Source organism: Ipomoea nil, unplaced genomic scaffold (genome assembly GCF_001879475.1).
Source record: "Ipomoea nil cultivar Tokyo-kokei standard unplaced genomic scaffold, Asagao_1.1 scaffold3017, whole genome shotgun sequence".
NCBI lineage: Eukaryota > Viridiplantae > Streptophyta > Magnoliopsida > Solanales > Convolvulaceae > Ipomoea > Ipomoea nil.
The window spans coordinates 254159-267171 of NW_017619445.1; the positions used below are offsets into that span (position 1 = coordinate 254159).

The following is a 13013-nucleotide window of genomic DNA, read 5'->3' on the forward strand; positions in this document are numbered from 1 at the left end:
TTTTTTTGAGAATACTTGCACACTTGATTCTTGATACTTTTCAAACAATGATTGCACACACTTTATTTGGATCTTGTACTTGAAGGGTTCTAGTCCTTCTTTTGACTTGCTACAATCAACACATCCAAATTTGTCATCTTTTGAGAACGACATTCTCAAAAAATCACCTTTCCCAACCTACTTTCAATCCAAAATATACTCACAAGCATGTCCAGGAGAGAACTAGGAACTCATCACTGGCATCCATCTGGATAGATCTAAATTAAAGGATCTTTTTAAAAAAAAATACGGTGACATTTTTGCAAGTAATTGAACTTTAAAGTGCAAGTAAACTGCGTTAAAAGTGCAAGTAAATAACAACTTCATAGAGTACACCTAACTGCAAGTATAATAATAGAGTTAATACCATCTGAGGTCCTCCAATTATAGTGGTTTTGCCACGTTTAGTCTTAAACTTTCAAATTGACCATCTGTGGTCCTTCGACTTTCAAATTTAACCATTCGTGGTCCAAGTTAACCACATATGGTCCTTCAAGTTTCGAAATTTAACCAGCCGTGGTCCTCTTGAAAGGACCATGGTTAGTTAAAATTTAATAGTTGAAGGACCATGGGTGGTTAACTTGGACCACGAATGGTTAAATTTGAAAGTCGAAGGACTACAAATGGTCACTTTGAAAGTTTAGGACTAAACGTGGCAAAACCACTATACTCAGAGGACCTCAGATGGTATTAACTCTCTAATAATATAATGTATTAAAAGTGCAACAAATAATATACCGCGCAACAATATTAAGTACACTTAACGTTATCATTAGTTGAGCCAAACATTATCATTAAGTGCACCAATGTAAAAAGTTAAATTACTTGCACTATTAAGTGTAAATAGTTACACTTTTAAATGATTTTACTTGCACACTTGTATTTGTTATTTGCAATTTTAACACAAATTTATTTTGTACTCAAATTTTGAGTTCTTTACAAAATTGTCACTGTATATTTTTTTTTTTTTAATCACATTTGACCTGTTGGTTTTTATGATGGGGGGCTCAGATTATTAGTTCCTATTTCTATCATGAGTGCTCGTGGGGTCGTGCGAACATGTCAGACCCGTAAGATGAAATCAGACCACACAAATGAAAATCAATATAGATGAGAAAAGACAAAGTGGTAATTTGTAATTCATCTTATTCTCGAAATAAAAATAACAAAAACACGGAACAGACTCTTTCATTTCTTATAATATTATTAACATTTCCAAATATACCACCATAGTAACACACCACTATTACATTTAAGTTACATATAAACATTTTGTTGACAAGTTAAGCTTTGAAAAGCTTACATTATTTATTACATTCATTTGAACTGCAAACTTCCAAACACATTCACATAATATTTAATAATTTATTTAGCAAGCCAACAATAAGTTGAAAAATTCTTGGTTGATTTTAATCCATTGAGAGATAGACATCATAGCAATAATTTAATAACTTAAAGCCCGTCGTGCAAGCTAAGTTATTAAAGTATTGATGGATGATCTATCTGGGTATGAATTAAAACAGCCAAGAATTTGTGAGATTTAATTTGTCACTTGAGATGGTGGGTCTCAATGTCTTTGGTGACATCTAAGACAAACTGCATCAAAGTGTGTGGCTCTGGGGTACTCTCATTCTTCTTCTCAAACTCTAAGGTCCAAGTCACCAAGTTGTTTATGCCCCTTGTGTCAACATGAACAGTTATGCTCAAACTTTTGTAATGTTCTAACAGATCACCTTCAATCACCTTGAATTTCACTGTTTTATGTTCCTCATCTATGGCTTCAATTATCTCTTTTGCAATCTTCTTTTTCCCATCTGCATTCATACATTTTTCATGCAGTATTATCATTAGATCTAAAATGATAGCAAAAGAGAATATAAATTTTATAGTATGAATTGAAATAATTATAAAATGAATCTCATTTTTAATATTTTTTAATAATTATAAAATTAACTGGATTATTATTATTATTTTTTACTGAAACTTTCTATTCCAACAATTGATGAATCCTGATGGCCACTTAAGAACATGGTCTTTCTGTAAAAAGTATGTACCGATCAAATCCATTCATTTTTATAAATATTACAAACTTAAAAGGTTTTTAATAATTTATAAAATTGACTCGCGTTATTTTTTACTAAAATCCTTCATCATTAATGAACACACACACAGAGTAATAATAAAATGAGACCACCTTTTTCCCGTGAGTCCCGTGAAATCCTTTACAAATACATATAAGTTACTACACGAATGCACACAGATTGGATATTGTGCAATTTGCCTAGCATGAATATACACAATCTACCATGTGTGTATTCCTATGGTAGCTTTTATACATTTACGGAGGGTCTCATGGATTTCACAGGAACAATGCAAGCACTTAAATATTAACGAGTTTAAGTTGTTCATAGATTACTAGTTTTAATAAATTGAATACAATTGAAGATCATATTATACATAAATCGTAATGAACATATAAAAAAAGCATATTATTTCACTTCTACTTTAAATAATTCGAATAAATAAGTATTGTCAACTTGCTGGAACAACCTCCAAGGATCGAGATCATGAAATGATCATCTTTAGAAGAAAAAAAAAAAAAACGAGACGACAAGGCCAATATAAAATTTTTATGCATAATTATTTATATATATTAGTTCAATTCCGTATTGCGTAGTCCAATTTATCCGTTGGAACGAAAATCAAGCCGCTAATAATGCACTGACTAAGGCCATAGGAATTGATTCTATCCACTCGGAGTGGAGTGATGTTCCACCTCCATTCTGGAACCATTTGTTGATTTAATACATTCCCCTTTTTTGGCTCTCAAAAAAATTATTATTAGTCCTTTATATTTAAAGTGCAATATTTAATTGTTTTTAATCTGCAAAGAAATTTGTAATCATAACGCTATAATACATTCCCCTTTTTTGGCTTTCAAAAAAATTATTATTAGTCCTTTAGATTTAAAGTGCAATATTTAATTGTTTTTAATCTGCAAAGAAATTTGTAATCATAACGCTATAATCACTGTTCGGAGCACATAAAAAATATATTATAATTGAAATCTAAACATTTAATAAAATTGTTTCACCCGGACTTCATTTAATTTGTATATATATAGCTAGTATAGAGAGGAGATACCATGAGTAAAAGTCCAGCAGATGACAGAGCCAACGTTTCCCCAGTCGCCCTCATGCAAATCACAGCCATGAATCTTGTCTGAGCTCATAGTGGAGATATGATGTGGTCTATACCTAAAGATTTCATGGAACACATCCCCATCCGACTTCACCTCTATTTGTGATACTAACTTCCCACTTAGATTGCTCATCTCTCTCTCTCTCTCTCAAATATGAATATATTTGGGTTTGAGGTTTTGGATTCTCAGCACTGGATAGATGGCCTTTAAATAATTGCAAAGCGGTGGAGTACGCCAGGTAATGCAGATTAGATAATTATTGATGATCGCAGCTGCCAACAATAATTAAGTCATTTATAGCTGTACTGTGGTCCACATGCAAGCAAACTGAGATTATGGATGATCCCCAAACAATATAATAGAAATGATCACTGGTTGCCTGGTTACTCAAAACTAACTGTCAGGATTATATATTATCTGAGATTAAGTCTTTACAACTAGTCTAGAATCATGCGGTGTAAATGAAGTGCAGAAAATACGAATGAGGCACAAGTTTTTTACGCGGTTGAATCCGCGGGGCACAAGTCCAAATCAAGATGAATTTATTTTTGCTTTGTTTAGTTTTACTAGTACTTTAGATTGTTGTTTTATTTTAGTCTTTTAGTTCTTAATTCCACCCATCTTCTATTCACTGTTGTTTTCATGCTTGATGATCTTGATTTTGAACTGCCCTTGCTAATCATGATGAAAAGATTTGTGGATGTCGATTGTTGTTCTGCTTGATTCAGGGGATGATGTGATTGGTTGAGGCAAAAGTTTGATGATTGACATACAGGGGGAATTTACACAGCTTCACATACGGAAATTTTTAATTCTTCCCCCTCTACTCTTGGTTTATTGTGGTACCCCATTGAATTGTTCCTAAAGTGTGGAAACCGCACACCCAATTTGCACTTCTAAAGTGTGGAAAGGGCGTGGTTGATAATTTATATTGCACCGATCACATCTATGCTTTATAGCCATTTTCATTCCACCGCATATCCTCACCTCACACCACACTTTTAAAGTGTGTAAAAGGGAACCATGATTTCACCCATCCACTCATATTTCCAGTACCCCTACATCCACGTGAGTGAACATCAAGAACGGTGTTCGTTCTAAAGTGTGGAACGGACGTACTTTGTGCTTAATTGAAAATCTTGACCCTTGAATGATATGATGTTTGATTGAGGTTTTTGCATGAGGATGAAATGTGTGATACTGTTCCTATTATTTTAGAAATGTGCTCAAATGATGTGTGGAATTCAAATCTTGAGATTTTTGGAGATTACCTCTTTACACCTTGTGAGCTTGCATAGAACCCAAGTAGCTAGCTTTACTTTTGTTTGTGTGCTTGCATGGATTATATCCTTCCTCTTGGACCTCAGTATCTTGGAAACTTTGAAGTGGGAATGTGTGCAAGTGAGGGCCGTAGAAAAGATAATTTGGCAAGACCTGGAATTGGAAATCTCGGTGTGACATGGGGGAAAAAGGTGAGATTTTGGTGAGCATTGTATGATTTCCCACCCTCAAGAAAAAGAAGGGATGACAATTTCAATCCGCCCCGCGGATACCCACCCGAATCCACCACCGCATGGGTCGGGTTCTTTTGGGTGGTGATAAGCGTCAAAAGATGCTAGTTTTTAGGGGCTTTTCAAAGGTGTATTGCGCATGATTTAGCCTTAATTAAGGATGTGTGTTTTATGAAGATTTACCATAAAATCGTGGTTTAGTACAAAGAAACCTTTCTAGTTATATCTTTTAATGTTTTTAGGAATTTTTGGACAAGAAAGGTGACAAATGAGGCTCAAAAACGTCAAAACCAGAAAAGCACACATCAACACTCTGTTCACGCCCGTGTCACGGCGTGACAGAGAAGTGAAGAAGCTAAAAACCCAATCATGCTGCAAGCCACACACGTGAGGCGGAAAGAGGGGATTAAAATCCCATTCACGCCGCTATCATGGCATTAGGGCAGCGTGACCAAGCAGGCGATGATGAATTTGGACGCGCGTGGAGTAAGTTCACATTTACGCCTATGTCACGTCGTGATCGCGGCGTAAATGGGATGCCGAACAAAGCCAAGGGCGGATTTAAGGCCATTTGGGGAGAAATTTGAGGAGAGTTCTACAATTTTTTAGATCTAGATTAGTTTTTACACTTTCTCTCACTAGAATTTAGCCCTAAAACATTCTTAATTTTGTAAGAAGAAGATGAGGATTCAAACAATTCCTTGTAGGATCTTCATCTTTTACCTTTATTGTTTGGTAATCTAGACTTTGCAACCTGGGTTATCCTTGATCTCTACTCTTTAATTGCTTTATTTGATGATGCCTATTTTGCAATTGTTGAGATTATTGAGCTTGATAATGAGTGGCTAAATTTCTAGGGATTAGCTAGGACTGTGGTGTAGATTGCATTTTTGATAATTAACTTGTATTGAATTGTTATATTGTGGTGATTGATTGTTGTTGTCATGAATGTCTTGTTGTGGAGGATGATTTGTGTAGCTTCCTTGGAGTGGGGCCTAACTCCATGGATGATCTTGGAGTCCTAAGGTTTAGGAAAGAGATTGCTAAGCATAGGTGTGCCTCTTGATCCTCCTACATTCTCCGTCCTAGATCTGAGAGGACATGGCCTGGGAAGGAATGTAGGCATGGTGTTCGAGTAAATGTCCCGTAGAAGATGTAAGCACTCGGGTGTCATGTCTACCTATGGGAGGCGTATAGACCAAAATGGCTACGCACTAGCGCACCATTCCTCTTGACTTGTGACACAACATTTGATCACCACTAACACCTGTATTGCGGGATTAGCTAATCACACATTGCAATTAGCATGCAATCCTAATCCGCTTTTACCTTATTGTTTCAATCTCTTTTCAAGCAACCTTTTTCCCTACTCTTCCTTAATCAACCTTTCATTCACCAACGCATTCTCTTGAACAAGAACCTCAAAGCTTGACCAACCTCACCGTGACCCTTTCTCAACACTTCCAAGTTATCACTCCTTGAGTACGACAACCTGGGAATCTTTATTCCCACTCTTCTTTCCATCACACCCTGACACCCCTACATCACACCATTAAACCTTTGAAGCAATTTGCAAGTCCTTCAGGTGGTAGTGGGTGGTGAGTCGGGGTGGGTCTTAAATATGTAAACCTGCTATGGGTCGGGTTGGATTCGGGTTCTATGTACAAAATCCTCCTAGAACCCCACCCGACCCACTGTGTGTGTGTGTATATATATATATATATATATATATATATATATATATATATATATATATATATATATATTAAAATAAATATTAGTATGTAGTTATTTATAAAAGTTTCTATAACATCGTGTAACATTTTACTATTTTTATATCTAAACCTACTAAGTTTATTTTTAAAAATTAATAATTTAATTATTATATTTAAATATTTTTATTATTTTATGTTTTAGTATAACTAATGAATTTTATTATTTTATTATGTATAAGTGGTGGGTACCCGTAGTGGGCATCCGCACCCAGTGGGGGTGGGAGTGGATTTTGAAAAAGTCCACTCGATGCGGGTTGGGGGTGACAGTGAATGAAGAAAATATAAGGTGGGTCTGGTGATGGATGTAGCCCTCCCTGATCCACCCCCGACCCATTGTCATCCCTAATGAAAAGACATGAGGGGTAGTAAAGGAGAAATAAAGAAAAAGTCAAAAAAAAAGGGCCAAAAAGAGACAAATGGCCACCCTTATGAGAGGAAAGACACTAGGAAAGTCGTCTTGTTAGGATTGGGGCAACCATCGCCCCATTTTTGAAAAAGCGTAGAGCTCTACGTGAAGTTGGTTGTCCCAACGACATTATCGATCCTAGGAGATGAGAAAACAAGAGAGGAGGTGAGCCACCCGACTAGGATTCGTATACCCATTGCATTAACTTCGAAAAGGCATGGAGCTCCACGTGAAGTTGGCTTACTCGATGACGTTATCCTAGGGAATTGAGAAGAAAAGAGAGTCTCGCTAAGCTAAAATGCATGAAGACGCCCATACCATACCCTCACTTTACTTTACATGTTGGGTCTTTATGGATGGGTTTTGAGGCGAGCTTGCACACATCGTTCGCACTAGTTGGCTCGGCTTAGTAGGCCCTTGAGGATTGGATGATTTGAATCAAAAGATAAAGAAGAACAAAAAGAAAAGCAAAAAGAAAAAAGGAGAAAAGAAATAAAAAGAAAGAAAAAATCCAATTGCTTGCTTGCTTGGCTTGATGAATTGTGTGTGAGAGGTGTTCCCTTTTTACTTTGTCTTAACCTTTTAAGGGATTTTATCTTCCTAAACATCTCTTGACTTTGGAATGTCACATATGGTTTGTCACATTTGCTTGATAACATGAAGGATGCCATACATTTGATTCATGTGCATGACTTGCTTGATTGACCATTTGAGTGTTGTGGATTCATGAGCTATCTTTGGCATTTATGGTCTTGATTAGTGATTGGTTTGCTTGGGGACAAACAAGGTTTAAGTGTGGAAACTTTGATAAGCGTCAAAGATGTTATATTTTGGGGGATAATTGAGAGACATATTGTGCTGTAATTGGAGTCCTTTGAGCCTATTACATGCTTAGAATACCTTATTTTTGTTAAAAATAGGAACACGACCGGACTAATTGTGGTTGCATTTGTAGAATAATGGAAAGCTGTCATTTTTCAGTGTATTTCGGTGACAGGTTGGTATTTGGAGCATATCTGGATCTAAGGGTATCCAAATGAGATAATTCAAATGGAATTGGACCGGAAATTCAAAGGACTACAACATTTATGAAGACTACAAGTAATGATTCAGACATCTCGGCAGACTTTCTTGGCCACAAATGTGGTAGACGCTGTGGGAAGGCGAAGATGTTTCACCACGCCCTCCGCCATGAAAGTAGCGGGAGAGAGTCTGGCCGCGCGGATCGCCACGAAAGTTGCAGGAGCCCTAAGCAGCGTGAGAATTATTTTAAGGCCTAAATGGGTTGATATGATCATCTAGTCATCTTTAAAAAAAATTCATCATTTACGATCTACAACAATGTGCTTTGGAAGGCATAACAATATGTACTGGAATGCAAAAATGTGCATTGTAAGGCACAAAAATATGCAACAATTATTGAAAAGACTAAATTTAATACTTGATCATCAACAAAATTCATAAACGATCACAGTATTCAACTAAAATTAGTAATTAGTGATTCATTCAAGATCAAATGCTATTTAAAAATGTATATATATATATATATATATATATATATATATATATATATATATATATATATATATATATATATATAACACCTACAATCATAAAAGCTAAAGGCATAACAATATGCATTGAACTCTAAAAAGGCAAAAATGTGCATTGTAAGGTAAAAAAAATATTAAACAATTATTTAAAAGTAAATTTAATGCATGATCTTCAACACAAATCATAGAAGAACAAAATATTCAACTAAAATTATATATATATATATATATATATATATATATATATATATATATATATATATATATATATATATATATATATATATATATATCAGGTGAAGGGATCAGGTGCATTTGTTGCTTCCCGTCCGATTGTGCGGTGGATTAATGTGCGTGAGTGTTATGCTCAATATGCTTGAGATTTGTACTTAATGTGCGTCATGTTAATATGCGTGAGTTTTGTACTTAATGTGCCAGAGTATTGTGCTTAATATGCATGAGATTTGTGCTTAATGTGCGTGAGTAATAAGAGAATTTTCAACAATCTGGAATTGAAGCAAACAACAGAAGTTTCAGATTCTCTGACCAAGATCGGTCTGCATAGACCATTGATAAGGATAGAATTTGTGTATTCACTTTGTGAAGCTTTTATTTATTTGTAAACATCAGTAAAGCAGAGCAACACACTATTATATGTCGTTATTGAAACTTGAAGATTCAAATCTTTCATCTTGGATAGAACAAAAAGAGCATCAGCAACCATCTCAGATGTCGAATAAGCACAAGCCAGCATATTCCATACCACATTATGAGCAACCCAATAATCGAAGTTATTCTGAAGCAACTCACAGAGTGCAGGTACTGGGGATGGGGAAGAAGCTGATATCCATATTTTCTGCTGCATTTTACACATTCATGCACATTAAGTACAAATCTCAGGCACATTAGACAGAACACTCACGCACATTAATAACTGCACAACCGCAAGGGAAACTTTCACTATATATATATATATATATATATATATATATATATATATATATGCAAACACGCACCAATAGTGTTAGGAAACGCACAACAAAAAAAGTACAAATACACCAAAAAACGCATCATTAGGTACGCATCATCACAAAATGCACCATTCAGTATGCATAAACACATCATATATATATATATATATATATATATATATATATATATATATATATATATATATATATATATATATATATATATATATATATATATATATATATATATATATATATATATATATATATATATATATATATATATATATATATATATATATATATACTAGTTTTACACGCGCATTGCGCGAATGAGTTAATGCCCAATGTTTATAATTAATTAAATATTTGAAAGTATATCAATGCAAGATTATATATGAGAAGTTCATACATAAGTAAAATGTTAAATTTGTTTATTTAAATATGTAACTCATAGTATATGAATACAAGGTAATATAGGAGATTCATTATAATTGTTACTAAAGTTATTTTTTTTTTTAAATAGTAACCAAGTATTTTTTGTTGCAAATGGTTCTAATAATTTTAATGAATGCACATATATACAAGATCAATGAATGAATCAACGGTACATGTCCTTTAGGTGCTTTGCTCAGTGTTCATTTAGTTCAATCATTATTGTTTAATAAATTAGTATAGATAAAGAAATTCATAATTTAAGAAATTTTGATGCAGTAAGAAGTTAAAAAGTTTAATTATAATATAACCTAAAGATATTGGACGATTGGTAAATATGATGTAACCCAAATATCAAAATGCTAAAGAAAGTAATTGGTTATTCAACAGTTTGAAACAACAATTTGTTCCAAACAACTGAAAATACAAAAATTGTAATTTACAATATTTTCACTTAGCGTTTTTGAGAATAATTTTCCCAAAACACCTCTATATTTTTATTTTTATTTTAAGTTTACTGTACAACCATTTCGACTCATTGAATAACAAGAGCCAGTTTCGTTGGGTCACTGCTTGCCCATCAACGGATGGGCAAGCATAATTTTTAAATTGGAGCCTTAAAGCTCTTTTTATAAGAGAATCAAGGCTCCCATGCCACTTTTCCCACTGATGTGGGAAAAGTGCCAAACTAAGGGGAGCCGAACGTTCGGCTCCCCATATGCTTTATTTATTTTTTAAAATTTTATTTCTTTTATTTAAATATTATTATTATTATTATTTAAAACAATTATTATTATTATTATTATTATTATTATTATTATTAGTATTATTATTATTATTATTATTATTATTATTATTATACCCTTAAGTCATTTTACATGTTAATCTAAACAACTGATTTTTTCAAATATCTTTTTACCAACCATTATATAATTCGTTGGTCAAATCCGCTAAACAAGGACATTGCGAGGTAGTTTCCCATTTCGACTTGTTGCGTGTTTTGAATACTCTTTTTGTCATCAAATCCCTCAAGTAATTAATATGATTGACTTTATTAAATATAATTTTAAATTTTTTTTTCATGTATTAATAAAATACTTGGTAAATAAATATATAGCATTATTTTGTAATATAATTTTGATATTTAATTAAAAGATAGTGCACAAAAATATAATAGACAATGTAGTGAATATAATCAATTGATGAATTTGAATGTAAAGAATTTTTACATTGGAGAAAAATAAACACAATATAACTAATGAAGTTATTTTTCTTAACTAATTTATTGATAATGAATAAATTTTTTGAATAAAGACATTGTAGGGACAAAGTAGTGAATATAATCAATTGATAAATTTGAATATAAAGATAACCAACTTGGAGACTAGGTGAGAAGGAGACTTACCAAGTTGGAGACTAAGTAAAAATGGAGACTAACCAAGTAAAATGCACAAGTCTCACAAAAGCCATGCACTGATGATGAAACACACCAAGTAAGGTGGACCAAGCACAAAATAGAAACAGAGCATCTCACCATGCACAAACTATGAAGTTTTTACAGAGGTTACAATATATCATTCTACATGGATCGTGAAAGAGAAAATAACTGATATATTTTCATCTGAACAACAATGTTTTTACGATGGACCCGGAGACGCTCGAAGAAAGCTGATTCACAGAGATATATTTTCATACTCAAGCAAGAATCAGCAGATGAATTATTTGATCAACTTGATATGTCACAACATTTATGAAGGACAAGAAATGTCAAGCTTTCCGCGCCGAACTTATTTAAATTTTGGAGGCTACAAAATTCAAGACACGGCAACGGGCAAAATATTCAAATCATCTAAAAAAAAGGCGAAAAGACTACTGCCTAACATTTCAGATCAAGTTGACAACTTTATTTTGATCAACTACATACGAAGATGGACGATCGAGATCGAAAGTTGATCAACGGGCAAATAGCTTTCATTGGCTATAAATTATCCAAGCAGACTTGAAGACAAGTGACCACGATTGAGCGATCTACAAATTGAGTACGACTGATCAATTAAGATATACAAGCAAGAGAAAAGAAAGTAATATTCAAATCAGCCAAGAAGCAATATATTGAGCTATATACGATAGAATTCAAGTCTGAGTGAGAGAAATATTTTATTTCTTTGTAAACTTCTCTACTGAGTGTATAAAGAGGGTAGAGTAACTAGAGAGAGTGAAAAACGCTGGTTGAGTGTAGCTTTGTGCGTAGCACTCGGTGTAAAGGGCAGAGTAACAAGGGGAGCTTGTAAAAACCTTGTGAGAGCGTAGCTTTGTGCACAGTTCTCGTGGTGAAGGAGTACAGCTTGGTGCGAAGTACTCGGGAAGGCGGAGTAACAAGAGGAGCTTGCGAAAAACCTTTGAGGAGTGTAGCTTTGTGCGAAGCACTCGGAGAAGTGTCGGTGGACACTTATTCACTATTGTATCTGGGTGATCGAAGAATAGTGAATTTCCTCCTTGAAGTGAAAGGAGAAGAGTGGAGTAGGAGAATTACACCATCTCCGAACCACTATAAATCTCTCTCTCTCTCTTTACTTACTGCTCATATATTTTGAGCATGCTCATTCTAACTGTGAACTAACCCGATTACGATTTATTGCATATATTTATCTATCTGGGTTTGATATTTCCCACGTTTCCATGCAAGCCAAACTTTACGTACATCATCCTTGAACCATATCAAGTGTTTCTAATGTGTTGCATGTTTAGAATCTCTCTTTGAGCACCACACAATCAAGCATAACACTTTACCGATATCTATTCCGCTGCACACTCTAAGTTGTTTAACTTGTTACTTAGAGTTGAATTTACCAAAGTTTTATTTACCTTGTGTGTTTTGAGAAGAAGAAAAGAAAAGTTAGAGAAGTCTATTCACCCCCATCTAGACTTCTCGCCACCCTTTCGGGACCAACAAGTGGTATCAGAGCGGTTGTCTATTTGAGTCAATTTTGACTGCTAGATAGATCTCAAAATCTTCAAGATGAAGAGAGATATGGTTCTCGCTCAAAATCTGCTTTTCTCACTTGACAAATTTGATGATTGGAAAATTCGAATGCAGGTGCCCTTATCTGCTCTAAATGAT

The 13013-nt window shown here is 34.1% G+C and overlaps 1 protein-coding gene across 3 annotated transcripts; it reads right to left on the reverse strand.

The window, feature by feature from the left end:
• Positions 1 to 1220: 1220 nt before the first annotated feature.
• Positions 1221 to 12459, reverse strand: LOC109163315 (kirola-like). 3 transcript variants are annotated; one of them, XR_002051249.1, is made up of 3 exons: positions 3184 to 3427; positions 1522 to 1853; positions 1221 to 1466 (listed from the first exon to the last, which is right to left on the reverse strand). XR_002051249.1 is itself a non-coding variant. In XM_019312068.1 (3 exons), exons 2-3 carry the CDS (start codon positions 3371 to 3373, stop codon positions 1588 to 1590), a joined length of 456 nt encoding a protein of 151 aa, XP_019167613.1. In that variant the 5' UTR covers positions 3374 to 3390; positions 12448 to 12459; the 3' UTR covers positions 1221 to 1587. The 3 variants fall into 3 exon arrangements, 2 of the variants coding, with proteins under 2 accessions (XP_019167613.1, XP_019167612.1); XM_019312068.1 differs by adding an exon at positions 12448 to 12459 and having other exon boundaries at positions 1221 to 1853; positions 3184 to 3390; XM_019312067.1 differs by having other exon boundaries at positions 1221 to 1853.
• Positions 12460 to 13013: the final 554 nt, after the last annotated feature.

What these genes read in the sequence shown, in the direction of transcription:
- LOC109163315 (XM_019312068.1), bottom strand. Translation starts at nt 3,373, where the DNA reads ATGAGCAATCTAAGTGGGAAGTTAGTATCACAAATAGAGGTGAAGTCG. An exon ending in CTGCTGGACTTTTACTCATG is followed by an intron (nt 1,854 to 3,183) that starts GTATCTCCTCTC and finishes GTATGAATGCAG; the next exon opens with ATGGGAAAAAGAAGATTGCA.